The sequence below is a fragment of the Falco punctatus genome (assembly GCF_963210335.1).
Source record: "Falco punctatus genome assembly, chromosome: 1".
In the NCBI taxonomy this organism is placed as follows: Eukaryota; Metazoa; Chordata; class Aves; order Falconiformes; family Falconidae; genus Falco; species Falco punctatus.
This window is the reverse complement of record NC_137580.1, coordinates 45,394,328-45,408,470: the sequence shown is the minus strand read 5'-3', so window position 1 is coordinate 45,408,470 and position 14,143 is coordinate 45,394,328. Positions and strand designations below refer to the sequence as shown.

Sequence of the window (14,143 nt, the reverse complement as noted above, 5' to 3'; positions counted from 1 at the left end):
ACTTCTTAATAGCACTTCTAAATGGTGGGATTAAAGATTTTCTCAGCAGCAACTGTAATGAAAACCAACATTCTGAAATAACACCTTGGAATAGGTATACTTTCAACAAAATTCTGCCAATTAAGTTACTCTAGTAAGGAAAATGTGGTCATGGTTTTGTACTTCAAATATTGCCTAATTGGTAGGAGAAAAGTGAGTCTTTAGCAGTGCAGAGTGGCCTTGACACTTTCATGTCATGTAGGTTTTACATTAGCACCACTGGATTGTGCGATACTGTAAATGAAATGAGATCCCACTTTGATGATCTGTGTGCAATTTCACTTAACTTTATTGGCAGACTAGAGCCTGGGTTTATCACCTATACATTTCAAGTAATTTGGGGTTGTTACAAGGAGCCAAGGTTATCATCTTGTTTAGTGCTGCAAAGCATGAAACCCATTAAAAACATGACAGGTTTGATTCACTATGCCTGGCACTAACACACGCGCAAAATCATTAGCACAAACCACAGTAAACCAAAACCAGCTTTTAAAACTTATTTTGTTAAAGCTGATATGAAATTCTGATCATTAGAACTGTATGTCTCTGACTTCTAACTAAGATCAGGTGATGTGAATTTCACAGAAAATGTGAAATTTCTATAACTAAAAGCAACGTGGATCTGGTTTTGTTATTATAACCATTACATCAGAAAAGGGAAAACAAGAGTAAACAAGTATTGTGCCTTGGATGCTGTTCAACTCGTCCAGTATGTTTAAGGAATAACCCACCATTAATGATTTTTATAATAATAATTTCGCTTTTTTGATTTGACAACTTTACACTTTTCACTTTCCTTTGGTTTCATTTTGACATATGAAACGCTTTAAATAGCTCCAGCCGATTGTCATTTGATAAAGACCAGAGCATGCTTAGGCAAATCTATGCTGCAGCCACGTCTAACCAAGACTAGATATCAGAAATGGCATAACAGAGTGGACATATGGAGCTACTATACATTCTAAAACCCATTCAGCTTGGTGGGTTGGTAGGCTCCCACTTCCACCTGAGCTAGCATGCCTGCTTTAAAGTTAACTAGCATTATGTCTACGTAAGTCACAGACACGTTTGTTCAATGTGTCTAAATGCCCATGTCATCCAAACAGTTTCTTCTCAAGCCAAATGTAGGCCAAGAGGTACTGTCATGTGCGGGGAGGAAAGGAAGATGAACACAAACTGCACCGTTGTGGGAAGAATACTGTGTCCACATGTCTCTGGTCTGGGAATTATCATCTCCATACTCTTACACTGAAGAGAGACATGCAGCAGGTTCCAGTCCTTGATACTTACAAAGGACAGCAGGAGTTAAGTGAACAAGGACAGTAACACAAGGATCCACATGTTTTTCTGAACCAATTAAATGCATTCTCAGCAAAGGAGGAGAAAAATGCAATGGCAGCATGTCACTGGATAATTACACAGGAAGGGATCACTGTGTGTACATACTGGATTGGAAGGCGTTCCATCAGGCCCAGCTAGCAACTGGGTACACCCAAGAGTGAGAGAAAATACACAGGAAGCCCAGGCAGCAGTCAAAAGTTTGGGAAGGTCTCTGAGCACACATCAGAGGTTAAAGGGCAACCGTTAAGACACTGCTAAATGCCAAAAGCCAAGGGGTTTTGACAAATCCTTTTAATAACTGAAGTTCTGCTCAGCACAGCCCATCTAAGGCTTTCAAAAGGAAAAGCTTCATTTTTCACTCCATCTACACTACTGCAGCGTGTCTGATGTTTTAAGTTGTGTCACTCTGAACACATCAATCTTTCCAGATCAGTACTACTTGCACACATAACGTGGCACCCAATTAATAAATGATCATCCAGAGAAGCCACTACAGCAATTAAAGGATTAAGAACAAAATTAAGAAGGATTAAAAAAACCCCACCAACTTTCATAGGGAAATACTGCAAAATTCGCTGAAAATCATTCACAAAGAAATAATCTTGGTTGTCAGTATCTGTTACTCTGTACCATCCAGAGATATGGAAGGCATTCCTGCTCTGTAGCTAGCAAAGAAAGTTGTTCAGTAAGTGCATGTTAAAGCAGAAACAGAAAGCACCACTGAGACAAAGGGAAACAGCAATTTAACAGGTTTTAGAGCATGTAAGCATCTTACTTATTGAAGACTTTCTTCTCAAGCCGAGAACGAGAAGTGTTAGCTTGCTGCTTCAGGTCTGTCAAATTTGGGTATTTTTTCTTCTTCCCTTTCTTTTTCCCTCCTTTTCCATGACTTTTAGAGGAACCAAGATCCACTCCTGTAGCTGCTTCAACTTCTCTCATGAATTCTGGATCTCGCCATTCTGTTTAAAAGAAGAAGCATGCACTTTGAAACTCCAAACCCTGAATTTGCAGTCTGCTAAGATGCAGGTTCTTGCCACTGCTAGGCGAGGGCAGAGTCGCTGTGCTGTAAGTTGCATACACAAAGGAAGGAGATGATAAAGCAGTTAGCCAAAACAACAGATCTTGATGAAAAAACCCTGCTAGTCTGGGATCAGTATCTATTATTAGCTGCTGTAGATAAAGCTGTTCTGCAGTAAAACTTAAGTTTTTGCAGTAGCACAGTAGCAACATTCCAAAGAAACTATTCCATGTAGGAAAGGCGACATAAACACAGTGATCATTATTTAGAAATTGAATAAAATGCCAACAATGTAGCTGAGGAACTTGTCTCCAGAAATAAATTCTGAATAAGCTTAAAAGTAAACCTAAAAAAATGGAATATGTTAACTTTTGAGGAGAGTAGGGGTGAGAACTCTGCATCAATCATATTTGCTTCAAAACATTAACTGGTATCTGACACTTAAATAGCGTTCTTGAATAAGACAACTTGACTCTGTTGCCATGAACCCAATCTTGCATCTGAAAAAAATACTACTTTTTAAATATCCCACATTTCCTCGGTTTAATTACCTAAATCGAGTTTCTTCTCCTGATAATAGAACAAGAGTTGATTTATCTCATCAAAAACTTGTTTTACAGTTTTATCAAAACCTTAATGCTTCAGAATCCAACCACACACTGTAAATGGATCCTGATCATAGATGCCACCACAGGAAAAAGCATGAACAATTTAGACTGTAAACTCTGAGGAAGCCATGGTCTTTCACCTTTAATGTCTAGTCTTGCATATCAGAACAAGGAAATATAGAGGAAAGCAGGAAGTAAAGATGTGGCTAGAGGATGGATATCTTCAAGGGGAAATTTAGAAGAGTGGCATTGCATTACAAAAATTTCGACCATATGGGTTGGAAAAAAATGTAGCAAGCACCACTTCAAAGAGTAACATGGTCCAAACTCAGCATAAGTGTCAGAATTCTATATTTTAACAACCAGTAATTGCCAGTCATTTTTCATATAGTTTCCTGTATGTCAATCAGCCTTTCTTGCCTGCAGAAATTGTAACACCAAATGCCTACTACCCTTATTTAACATCTGTGTAGATACAGAAAAATAAACAGTCCTAAATGACTATACAATGTCACTTATACACCAATATGGTCACTGAGTGTGACAAACATTGCTAACAACATTTCAGGAAGGTCAGAGGCAATGTCCTCACTTAAGAACACTGTGTTTAGGAATACCAGAGCAATTTTCCAAGGAAAGGTTAGATCTAACTTACTATGATACACGGAAGCGAGGACTGATTAAAATCCAACATACCAAAAAGCATGAGGAAAATGAAGCCGTGTAAGAAATGAGCAGGGGAAGTATAGAGGGAGAAAATAGAACATAAATATTTGATAGATCATAAGACCTCACAGAGCCATTTGGTGTGTTGTGGTTTTTTTTTTTTTTTTTTAAAGTGAAGGAATACAGAACAGCACAATTCAGATACAGGAACGATTAATCCAAGATTAAGGAAAACTGTCTAAACAGTTTATCTCCCAGTAATAAGAAGGCGTCACAGTTTAGGAACCCAGTGAATGGAGCAATTGTTTAAACACAACGAAAAAATGCTGGCATCCAGTAGAGATGAAATGAGCATTTGAGTAAAATGAAGGAGCAATTTAAAAGCCTTTGAGAAAAATCAATAGAATGCCAGGGAAGAGCAGCCTTTTTGAGCATTGATGGGCCCCTAAAGCTCTTCATACATTGTTACTGAGTTTAGCAGCAGGGAAAAGAAAATTACACAGTTTGCAAGGGTAGGCGGGAATCAATACTGTAGTTAGTAAAGAGATGCTATTTCACATCTGACTGGCCAGCGGCCTGCCTTCACCAGCCTGTCCTGATACCTGTTTGTTAACAAGTCACTAAGGGCTGAAAAACCAGATACTCTTCAGGGCTGACACAAAAAATAGGCACTTAATTTGCTCCTGTGTGCGAACTATTGGAAAAGGATGAACACTGCAGATTAGCAGGTCAGTGTAATCCCACCTGATTCCACCATCTGGACTGAAGAGCCCAAAGCACCATTTTGTGGACATCAGCTAGAGTTCAAAATTTTATACTAAGTTGAAAAATGCTCCATAATAACAATGACAGTGTTGTTAAAACAATCATTATCACATGAACTGTATTACTTCCACATAATTATTTTCCCCTTCAATCACACAAGGATGAAAATAAACCTACCATCCAAAAGGCAAAAGGATTTTGGTGCAATTTAAACATGCAGCCGATCCACACATTTTAATTCTATTTAGAAATTTTTCAAACTGTTGTCATTAGCAAATGATGTTGCCAATTGTAAGACCAAAGCTCTTACTGCACGGGGTGGGTTCCCACTTGTATATTTTCCATAGCAGCACTGCTCAGACTTGCTGCAAGTCCTTTGTAAAAAAAAAACAAACTAAGCAAAAACCAAAAAGCAAACCCTAATGCAAACCAACCAGACACCCGCCAAACAAACAGAAGACCATTTTAAAAGGCTGATGAAAATATTACGAAACAAATATAAAAAGTGAGGCACAGAAATGAAGAAAGCAACAAAAAACAGTGAAGTAGTATTTAGTGACATCTGGTATATGTACAGGTTTAGAAACCTGTAAGGTTTTGTCTAATAAATTAAGTGCCATAGTTTGTGTAGTATCTCCCTGGACAGACAGGATGGACCTTTGTATGACATCTCAGCTTAACAACCACACTCAATAATGCAACACAGCAATGTCAACACTGGTTTGGGACTAACATACACATCCTTGTGGGCCAGAGGTGAGAAGCCTCTAACAACACTGAACTGACACTGTAATAAAAATAAATATTACATTTAGCCTCAAGCAGCGGCAATTTCACAGGGAAAAAAAATCAATATTTTTTAGTGCAAGTGATTTTTATACCAGAGTATTAGTTTCTAGTTTGAAACTAGTCCCTCAAGAACACCTGCTACTATAATTTGTTAGTTTTAGTTTGTCATAACTAAGTTGGGAACTCTCCTTTTTAGCAAACCATCCACACCCCTGCCCTGGCTTTGCTGCGAGAGCCCAACTGGACTCATGCTGTTGGCTGGATGCCAGTTTAGAGCACTTAGCTCCACCTGGATAAGGATGGAAACTACCTGCAAGCACAGCACTTTGACACATGAAAAACCAGAATGCATTCAGTAACTGCTGCATCGGTGTGGTGCTGGTAATTGCCAAGCACAGCCACTCAAAGACAGCCAAATCAGAATTAAAGGAAACTGGGTGGACCAGTTTTATGTTTAAATGCAGGCTCATTTGACATAGACCTTTTTGAACAACAGATCAACAACTTATGCTCTGAAGATGTTTTGTGGAAGGTTCAGTAGCCTCATTAATAATATAACTGTGAAACTGATGAAATACTGAGCCGGTCAGAGCTTAAGAGAGAACAAACTCCTTAATGGGAGTACACTACAAGATATCAAAATGATAATGCCTATAGATAAGTTAAATTAGAATGCAGAATGCTCACCTAGAATAAATAGCTTAAACCAGAGAAAACTAAGACCTGGTGGAGGAAGGCAGATTAAATAAAAGCTTTGAAAACAAATCTGTCCCCTCCAATTATATACTATGTCTTTGCTGGATAGATCTCTCTCTTCCATCTTCCTTCGCAGTCCATCAACTTCCAGGAGCTTCCTGGTTGCAATCCCCACAGTGCTCTATGAAAATCTACCTTCTGTCCATCACTAATGAGGTTTAGCTGCACTATTGCAAATAAGTGTCTTATCCCACTTGGAAATCTTCCTGCCTGTGTATCATTGCTTGCTGTCTTTCTCATTACCTGCATTCCTTACTTAGCAGTCCAGAGCGTCATCCTGGCTAAAAATGCTCAAATAATCTTGAGGAAGGACAAGCCTTCCCTCCACACCTGCAATCAGCAGCCAGGATGCAAGAAAGCCATTAGTTTTGTTGCCCGTCCCCACCCTTTAAAAACAAAATCCAGATTATTGCACAGTAACATGTAAACAATTAAACAGCACAGCTCTGCTTGCTCCCTTTGTCAAGCCGTCATGCCTACCAGAACATTCAGACTAGTTATAATGCCAATAAAGTAAGGCTCACGGTGAGGGCTCTCCTAATTCAGAGTATTTTCTAGTGATGCTGCACTGATGCACAGCATAACAAAGCCAGGAATTCTCCTTCCAAAACACAAGTAGTAAGCGAGTAGATATGTGAAATATAAAATACAATAGATATTAATAGATAATGGAAAAACAAAGTTCCCACATTGTGACAAAAAAAAATGCACTCTGCCAATATTTGTGGTAACACAGTGATCCTAATAATATCATTACATCACGTAAATCACAATTGTTAGGGACCAGCAAGATTAGACGACTTCTTTTCAGAAGCATGGCAACAGTTACTGTCAAGCATCTCCCAGGAAATAGGTTTAATTGTCCTTAATAAACATGTTCCTTAGATAAAAGCTGTAATTCATTTGTTTGAGAAGCGTTAGGAACATCATGACAACTACTGGAAATAAAGAACAAACAAAATGCTAACCTCACTCTGTGTATACCACATCAGCAAGAATCACTACAAACGATCTACAAATTAAAACCAACGGGAATTTAAATGAGGGAATGCGGTTAGGAGCAAACCACAAATATGATCCAGTCCTGTGGATCTCAACCTATGTCTTTAGTAACAAAAGAATCAGCTTTCTTTCTCCATAGAGCCTGTCACTGTTGCTGTCCAATTGTATACTGAGATTTGTCCAACTTGTATCTATATACAGATACAGTGTATATACAACATATAGATACAATATAGGAAATATATATACAATGTGGATAAAATATATACAATTATTGTCCATATTGTAACTTTATTGTCAATATTGTAAATATAGTATACAATATATATACACAAACACATACACAATAAAGACACTGTGCTTACACTTAAAGCTTATCTCCTACCTCTGCCTAACATTTTTAATTTTTTGTTGTTGTTGTTTTGTTTTTCTTTTTAAGACACAAACCTGGCTGAGCTGCTTGCTTCTCAAACCGCATCTTTTCTTCTCTGGCTCTGTCCTCTGCGTTAATGGGAATCCCAGAATCATCCCGAGGAACTATCTTTCCATGGAAAGGGCACTTCAGTATGAAAGAAAGAAAAAAAATAATCTCAAAACTTCTGAATGAAATTCAACATAGCTTAAAGCCAGACACTGGAATCGAGCAACAAAGGTCTACACTTGATTTTCAGTCCCCCTTAGAAAGCATCAGGATCCCACAGGCATCATGTGTTTAATACACTCAGAATCTCCAAGAAATAATCTCTTTGTGACACAAATATCCAGTGTCAAGAGGCCAGCACATCCCATCAAGTCTGGAACAAGGGCACCAATGCCGAGTCCTATGTTGTTGTTTATGCTACACCCCTATCCCATAACAATCCCATTTACAATGTTTGGGTGCACGCAGATCCTTCAAGCTCAGATAATACAGGAAGAACAGGAATATTAGAACAAGTATTTAAGCAAAGTATTTCTGCTCAATAGTGCCCAAAATTTGAGGCTGTGTAGGATTTAGTTTCCATAAAACCTAATTTGTAAGTAAAACCTCTTTGCCCCTCAAACACCCAAATTTCTAAAAACAGTCAATATCAAATACGCCTCTCAATGAGGAAAACTTTTCGGCAACCATATCACAGTAGTAAATAAAATAGAATGATGAATGCCAGAAATACTTGTGAGTTCCTTAAATGTTTACAGCTTCCTTACCAAAACAATGCTTCCCATATGAAGCACATATTAACAGCAAACTTCTCCAGACACAATGTTCTTCCACTCCCTTGAGCTATATTTACAATGTGAAATAAACTTTTATGGACATGTTTTAACAAGATCTCTTCCATATAGCACGTATCCTGAAGTCATGTAACTCAGTGCCCACCTTAATCCGATCCTGTCTTTCACACAGACTTCCATCAGGCATTGGTGCTCGACATTTATGTTTCACTGGTTCAAACTTGCCAGCAAATGTTATATATCTAGTTTTTAACATTTCAGTTATTTCTTTATTTTCCACCTCTTCCTCTACTTCACTGGGTGCCCAAAATCGATGCTCAGAAGCAAATCTGGAAAAACAATAAATGAGAATTATTCATGAAGTTGTAAGAAAGCACGCATTGATGCCAGTACACCCTATGTTAAACTTACATGTAAAAGGATGTTTTACTAGTGAATTAGAAAAACGTTTGAATCTACCCTTCTTTCTTATGACTCCTATATTATGAAGGTGTTTTTGAAATATCTCCAATGCCTGTCTAGTATTGATTTCTTGTTTAACCTGCTAACCTATTACAAGTCTTAGCTCTAGTTCATGATCTGACATTCTGAATCAGTTATCTGATATCCAGTTTCAGTAAATAATTTCATGATTCTGTAGTTAACATTCTTCATAACAAAATACTTCTACGATTAAAACACAGAAGATAGATCAGTGAGGAAATAGTTTGGTCTTAACTTGTCCGATCTTATTCCTAGCAGCTGTACTCCTGCAGCAGCAGAGAAGCAGGAGCTGAAATCAGAGAATGTTGCAATGTATGAGACCAACGAAGAAAGCAAACTATCAGCTAAGCCTTGTAGAGATTCTTTCTTCCAGGTTCTCCCATACAGTGTCCATAAGTCTGAAAACTTGTAGGATGTTCCTCTAAGAAATTAAGCTAATCCATTGAAAAATCTATTTTAAAGTTAGAGATCTTACCTATAGTTACAGACATATATAGGGAAATATACAAAGAAGATTAGTACCATGTCAGTGGACATGGGAAGTGGGACAGAAGGGGAACAAGGACCCTTCAGTGATGCAGTATTTTCAAATTTTCTCAATAGTATTCATATAATTCCATTTTAACCACCCTAGGCTGCCAATAGTCTATAATGAGAAACAGGCAACCTCAAAGAGTAATTACCTGACTAGATGCTAATTGGGATGCAATGACTGTCCCTCTGATGGTAAATGTTTCTTTCTCCTAATCATGAAAAGAAATTAGAGTCACCAGCTTAAGTTAGATATCTAACTTTAAGACATCTCAAGTTAAACAACAACAATCCAATCCCAAATGTAAGGAAATACAAAAAAAATACAGCTAAACTAAGCAAAAAAACTTCCAGCCTGCATGTCTGCTACTTATTACAAGCAAAATGGAGATATCTAGATGACAGATGTATTGATAAGGACTTAAAATTCACAAAGGACACTTTACAACCCTGTATTCCACATCATTCTTCCACCAATCAGTCCCAGTCTGATCTGAGAGGATTTTCGCTATCCATATGCAATTCCTTTCACTCATTAATATCATTGGATGTCATTCCTCCTTCTGAGACTTTGCCTTCTGTAGGCTGCAGAGTCATACATACACGAACACTGGCTTCACTAATCACAGTGACCTCGACTCAACAAAGCACATAAGCCAAAGGAATTACTTTGGTGGGCCTGAAATTTTGATGAATTTTATCTAAGGAAGTTTTCAGCAGATGACAATAGAAAAAAAAAAAGTGGAGGAAATTATCTGACCTTAGCAACCTACAACATATATAGCTGCTGTTTTTTCTGCAATAGTTGACCATTTATATAAAGAGATTAAGAACTAGATCAAAAAAGGATTAAGGAATTTTTGAAGCCCTTCTATGGTTTGCCAAATCATCAGAAAAATGTTCAGCAAGTAAAATCCTTCTTGAAGAGATTCATGCTATCCAATAATTTCTTCATCAAATTTACCTCGCTTGTGCCAGAAAAATTCTAACCTGTGATAAAGTACAAATAACTTTCTTCTGGTATATTAGGGGATAAAGACAAAAGAGTGGAGACTAGTTCAACATGAAACATAGTAATTTGTTTCCACAATTTCTGGTTAAAAAAAGAAAGTTTTCAATCACACAATTCTGCAATCTATAGCCTAAATAAAAAACCTCTAAGATTCTTTATAATATACCAACATGACTTTAGTCAAATGTTTGAATGGTCAAGTATTTCAGCTTCAGAAACTATGCGGCAAGACCATAAAATAGACAGTAAATAGAAGAATTAAATATATTTCTTATTTGCTTAGTTTTAATACAATCCTTAAAACAAGACTGAATGCTAGCTCTGTGCTACTAACCTTAGAGACAGAAGGAGGGAAAAGCATTGCTAGAAAGACACCACACAGGACGTCTATACGCAAGGTAGCCTTGCGGAATCTCAGTAAAATTCTATTGTTCTTTGGTGGTCTGAACTCCCCTCCCCCTCAAAATTATCAAATTACAGTTACATAAGAATGAAGAAGCATTTAACAGTTGTCTATGCCAATGTTTCCAATTAGAAAAAAGTTCTATTTTTTCTGTCCCTGTACCCCTCCAAACCTGCATCCAACAGATTTCAAGGAAACGAAAATTATGGTTTACTCTATGTATCATTAATCAGTATTTAGGAACTGGACTTTAAATAGCCTGATTCCTACACAGATATTCATAGATATTATTGTTTACTACAATCATTTAACTCATTTTCTCCCAGCACAACTTACAAACAGGTGAGAAAAGAACAAAGCAGTGCTAATTCCCAAAGTTTTCTGATTTCCTGCTGTTGTATTTTAAGCCACATTTTAAAAAGACAGAACATGAGATCTTTGAAAAAAATAATAATGATGCACGTGACAAGTAAAACAGTTTTGTAAGATCAGAAGGGGAACAGATCATCAGCTAGAAGATCAACACCTCACGAAGAGAGTGTTACTAATCTAGACAAATAAGAGGCTTTAATGGAAATTATATAGCTTTGTATTAGGAGAAATAAAAGACAAGTAATGGTTAACTGAAATTTAGAAGAACGTCCAGCTCCTGGAAAAATGTTGCATCCTTTCAACAAATTTATATCAATTTCCTAAGATGATGGGAAGCTTATAAAAAACTTGAATAAATATAAATTCTAAAACCAGTACGATGCATACAGAGATCTCAGGGCAAGCATTAAATGAGCTAATTCAAATATCCTAGTCAGAGTCATAAGAAGTGCTGCACTAGCTAATTTACTCTGATCTTAGCTAAGAGTAAGCTAATTTAATTCAATGAGGAGAGTAGATGAGTTTGGCCAGCCCGTGCTATTCAAAACAGCTGATTAAACTGGCATAGCATACACCTCTCCAACCACAACAATAAAAAAAGTACTACTACAGCTTTATAAACTCATTTTAAGAGCTCTTAAACTAGCTGAATGAGTTCTGTGAGTGAAGGTGGAACTAGGGGAAACTGATCAGTCCAAACTTTTTGTTAAGCCTACAGTTACCGTCACTTCTAGAAAAGATGACAGTTCACCACTGACCAGCTAAATAAAACTCCTTTAGAAAATAATCTGCCTGGTAGCTGCAGTCTCACTATCAAAATCTTAATTCATTGTAAATGCTGTAATTAAGTATAGCGTTAAATAGGTGAAGGGGAAAACTTTTCCAATTCAGATTCTAAAAATTCCATACACGTTCTGTATGTGTTGTCTGGGTTTTGGGTTTGCTTTTTTCTCCTAGGCACCTTATAGAGACAGTATGCATGCATATAGAAAAGTTAAAGGAGTTGGCTAACTACCACCTTAATTTTTCAATAAATATACTCAGGGGTCAATGGTATTGTGTGTGCAAAGTTACTTAAATTATCTTTAGTTAGATTGTCATATCTGTAGTTATAGACTATAAGGTTCAGAAGTGTGCCCTCTATTTTATTGGAAAGCATAAAAATAAAACAGTACAGCACAAGGCAGACAGGCAGTGAAATATGCTTCTGATTTCACTTAAGACTTGAATAACTCATTTGCAATGTAAAATAAAGCCTTACTACCTTTTTGACGTTATTGCAGACAAATGCTTCTTAAAGCCCTGCTGAAAATCTTAACCATTTTATAGGCTTTGAAGAGCTTACACCACATGAGACAGAACCCAAAGCTTGGAGTGACTGTGTTAAAGCATATTATGTATCAAATGTCACTGGCTTTCAATAATTTAAAAGATATTCAGCATTTTATGCAATCAGATACAGGGGCAAAGCTTTCCTCTTGTTTCTTTCTGCAAACACCGTCTTAAGACTATGATTATGGGTTGGGGTTTTTTGTTTGTTTTGGTAAGAAAAGCTTAAAAGTAAAAACCTCATTCTCAGCAGTATGATTTGCAACCCACCCAGTCTACGATTTTTGCCTTTTCCAAGCCAAGTATTGCACATACTGATACTAAAGTTCTGGTGGACCTAAATGAAATTTCTACATAGAGGGAGGACTTTGCACCCCAACTTTCACATAAAAATACTAGTGCTAAAAAGGGGGTTTAAGAACTGACTGCTAGAAATCAGTTCTGATGTAGACCTACTATCTCTTCTACACAGCATTGATAAATCTTTCCCTAAGTCAGCAACGTTTCATGTCCAAGAAACACAAAGCCTTCCCAGGCAAGAATGGAAAGCAAAAGATCCAAATTCAAATCCCTTAACTGTCGGTTACACGATTTGACCCTATAACAAGAAATCCTGTAATTTTTTGTGTGACTGAACAAGCATAGCAATTTCCTCAGTTCCCACTCTGTAAAGTCACGAAAAACACCCCCAACACCTCCCCAGCCTTTCTCCTACCTCGCCTGATATTTATTTGGACTGTAAACTCTCCAGCAGAGAGAACGTCTATCTTGCACTTGCATAGCACTTTGCATAATGAGGTACCAATTTAAACTGGAGTAAGTGATGCCATGCTGCAAATAATACATAAACATGAAAAGAGCAGGAAAAAAAAAAAAGTGCTTTGAAGCATCAAAGGATATTTAATTAGTATCACATCTTCTCAAAACAAATAACATTTAAAGGTAGAATTTCTGACTTTGTTTATGGGTTCTACAACACAAGGGAAAGCAGAAAAGTAATTATCAAAAGAAATAGCAGTCACCCCACCGCATGACCTCTGAGTACAAGTAAATCTATATATTTGTTTAATTTGTCTTAGAAGAAGAGAAGCATTACTTGAGAATCTTCCCAGCACTTGGCTGATTCTGTCCCCAGTAGTGAAGATCTAATCCAAAAGGCATGAAGGGAGCCTTAGCTCTTTCCTCTTCTAGTTTTTTTCTCCTACAGTCAGGCTCTTCCAAGGCTGCTGGCTCAGTAGCTACAGATTCACTGGAGAAAAAAAATATGATAAAAGTCAATACAGAACAGCAGTGATCCCAACTTTTTCTCTGTTTTCATCAGATTTTCAAACCAACACTAATATTACCTTAAATCTAGGACTACAACCACCTTTACAGGGTTGTCTGTTTTGGTTTTTTTAAGCATACAGAGCACACCACCACAGACTCTGCATACAGCACCATGGAGCTTAACTGCACATTCAGTGAGAACTAGCCGACCAATATTACACCGTGGGTGAGAAGCCTAGAGATCTAATGGGGGCAGCAGTGGATCACGCATGCTGTGCTCTTAACAGGAGCTACAGACATGATATTGCAAACCATTTTTAGAAAGGTCTTGCTTCTGTAAACTCATGCCCATGTTTGCATGGCAGTCACACAGATTGCAAAGTCTCTCTTTTGTTGACAAAATTCCATCTTGCAGACTTAGAATACTCATTGTGCAGCACCACTGCAGAATTCATTAGTCTTCAAAAAACAGTACTACTATGGAGACCTTGGGTAGTCACTGACAGAGCTTCAAATGGTCTTAGTCACCTTACTGAAACATTAAA

General features: G+C 37.4%; 1 protein-coding gene and 1 long non-coding RNA gene across 3 annotated transcripts in view; one reads left to right on the top strand and one right to left on the bottom strand.

Annotated features, from left to right (window-relative positions):
• The window catches only part of LOC308054367, a 360,286-nt gene that overhangs the window by 282,979 nt on the left and 63,164 nt on the right, over positions 1-14,143 (top strand). The window lies entirely within an intron of this gene.
• UVSSA (UV stimulated scaffold protein A) overlaps positions 1-14,143 on the bottom strand; it is a 58,479-nt gene that overhangs the window by 5,085 nt on the left and 39,251 nt on the right. For both annotated transcript variants that reach the window (XM_080366750.1, XM_080366751.1), the window contains exons 9-12: positions 13,426-13,578; positions 8,345-8,528; positions 7,432-7,543; positions 2,156-2,339 (exon numbers count right to left, since the gene is read on the bottom strand). In XM_080366750.1, coding sequence (XP_080222876.1) covers positions 2,156-2,339; positions 7,432-7,543; positions 8,345-8,528; positions 13,426-13,578 — 633 coding nt within the window. The remainder of the gene's footprint in view (positions 1-2,155; positions 2,340-7,431; positions 7,544-8,344; positions 8,529-13,425; positions 13,579-14,143) is intronic.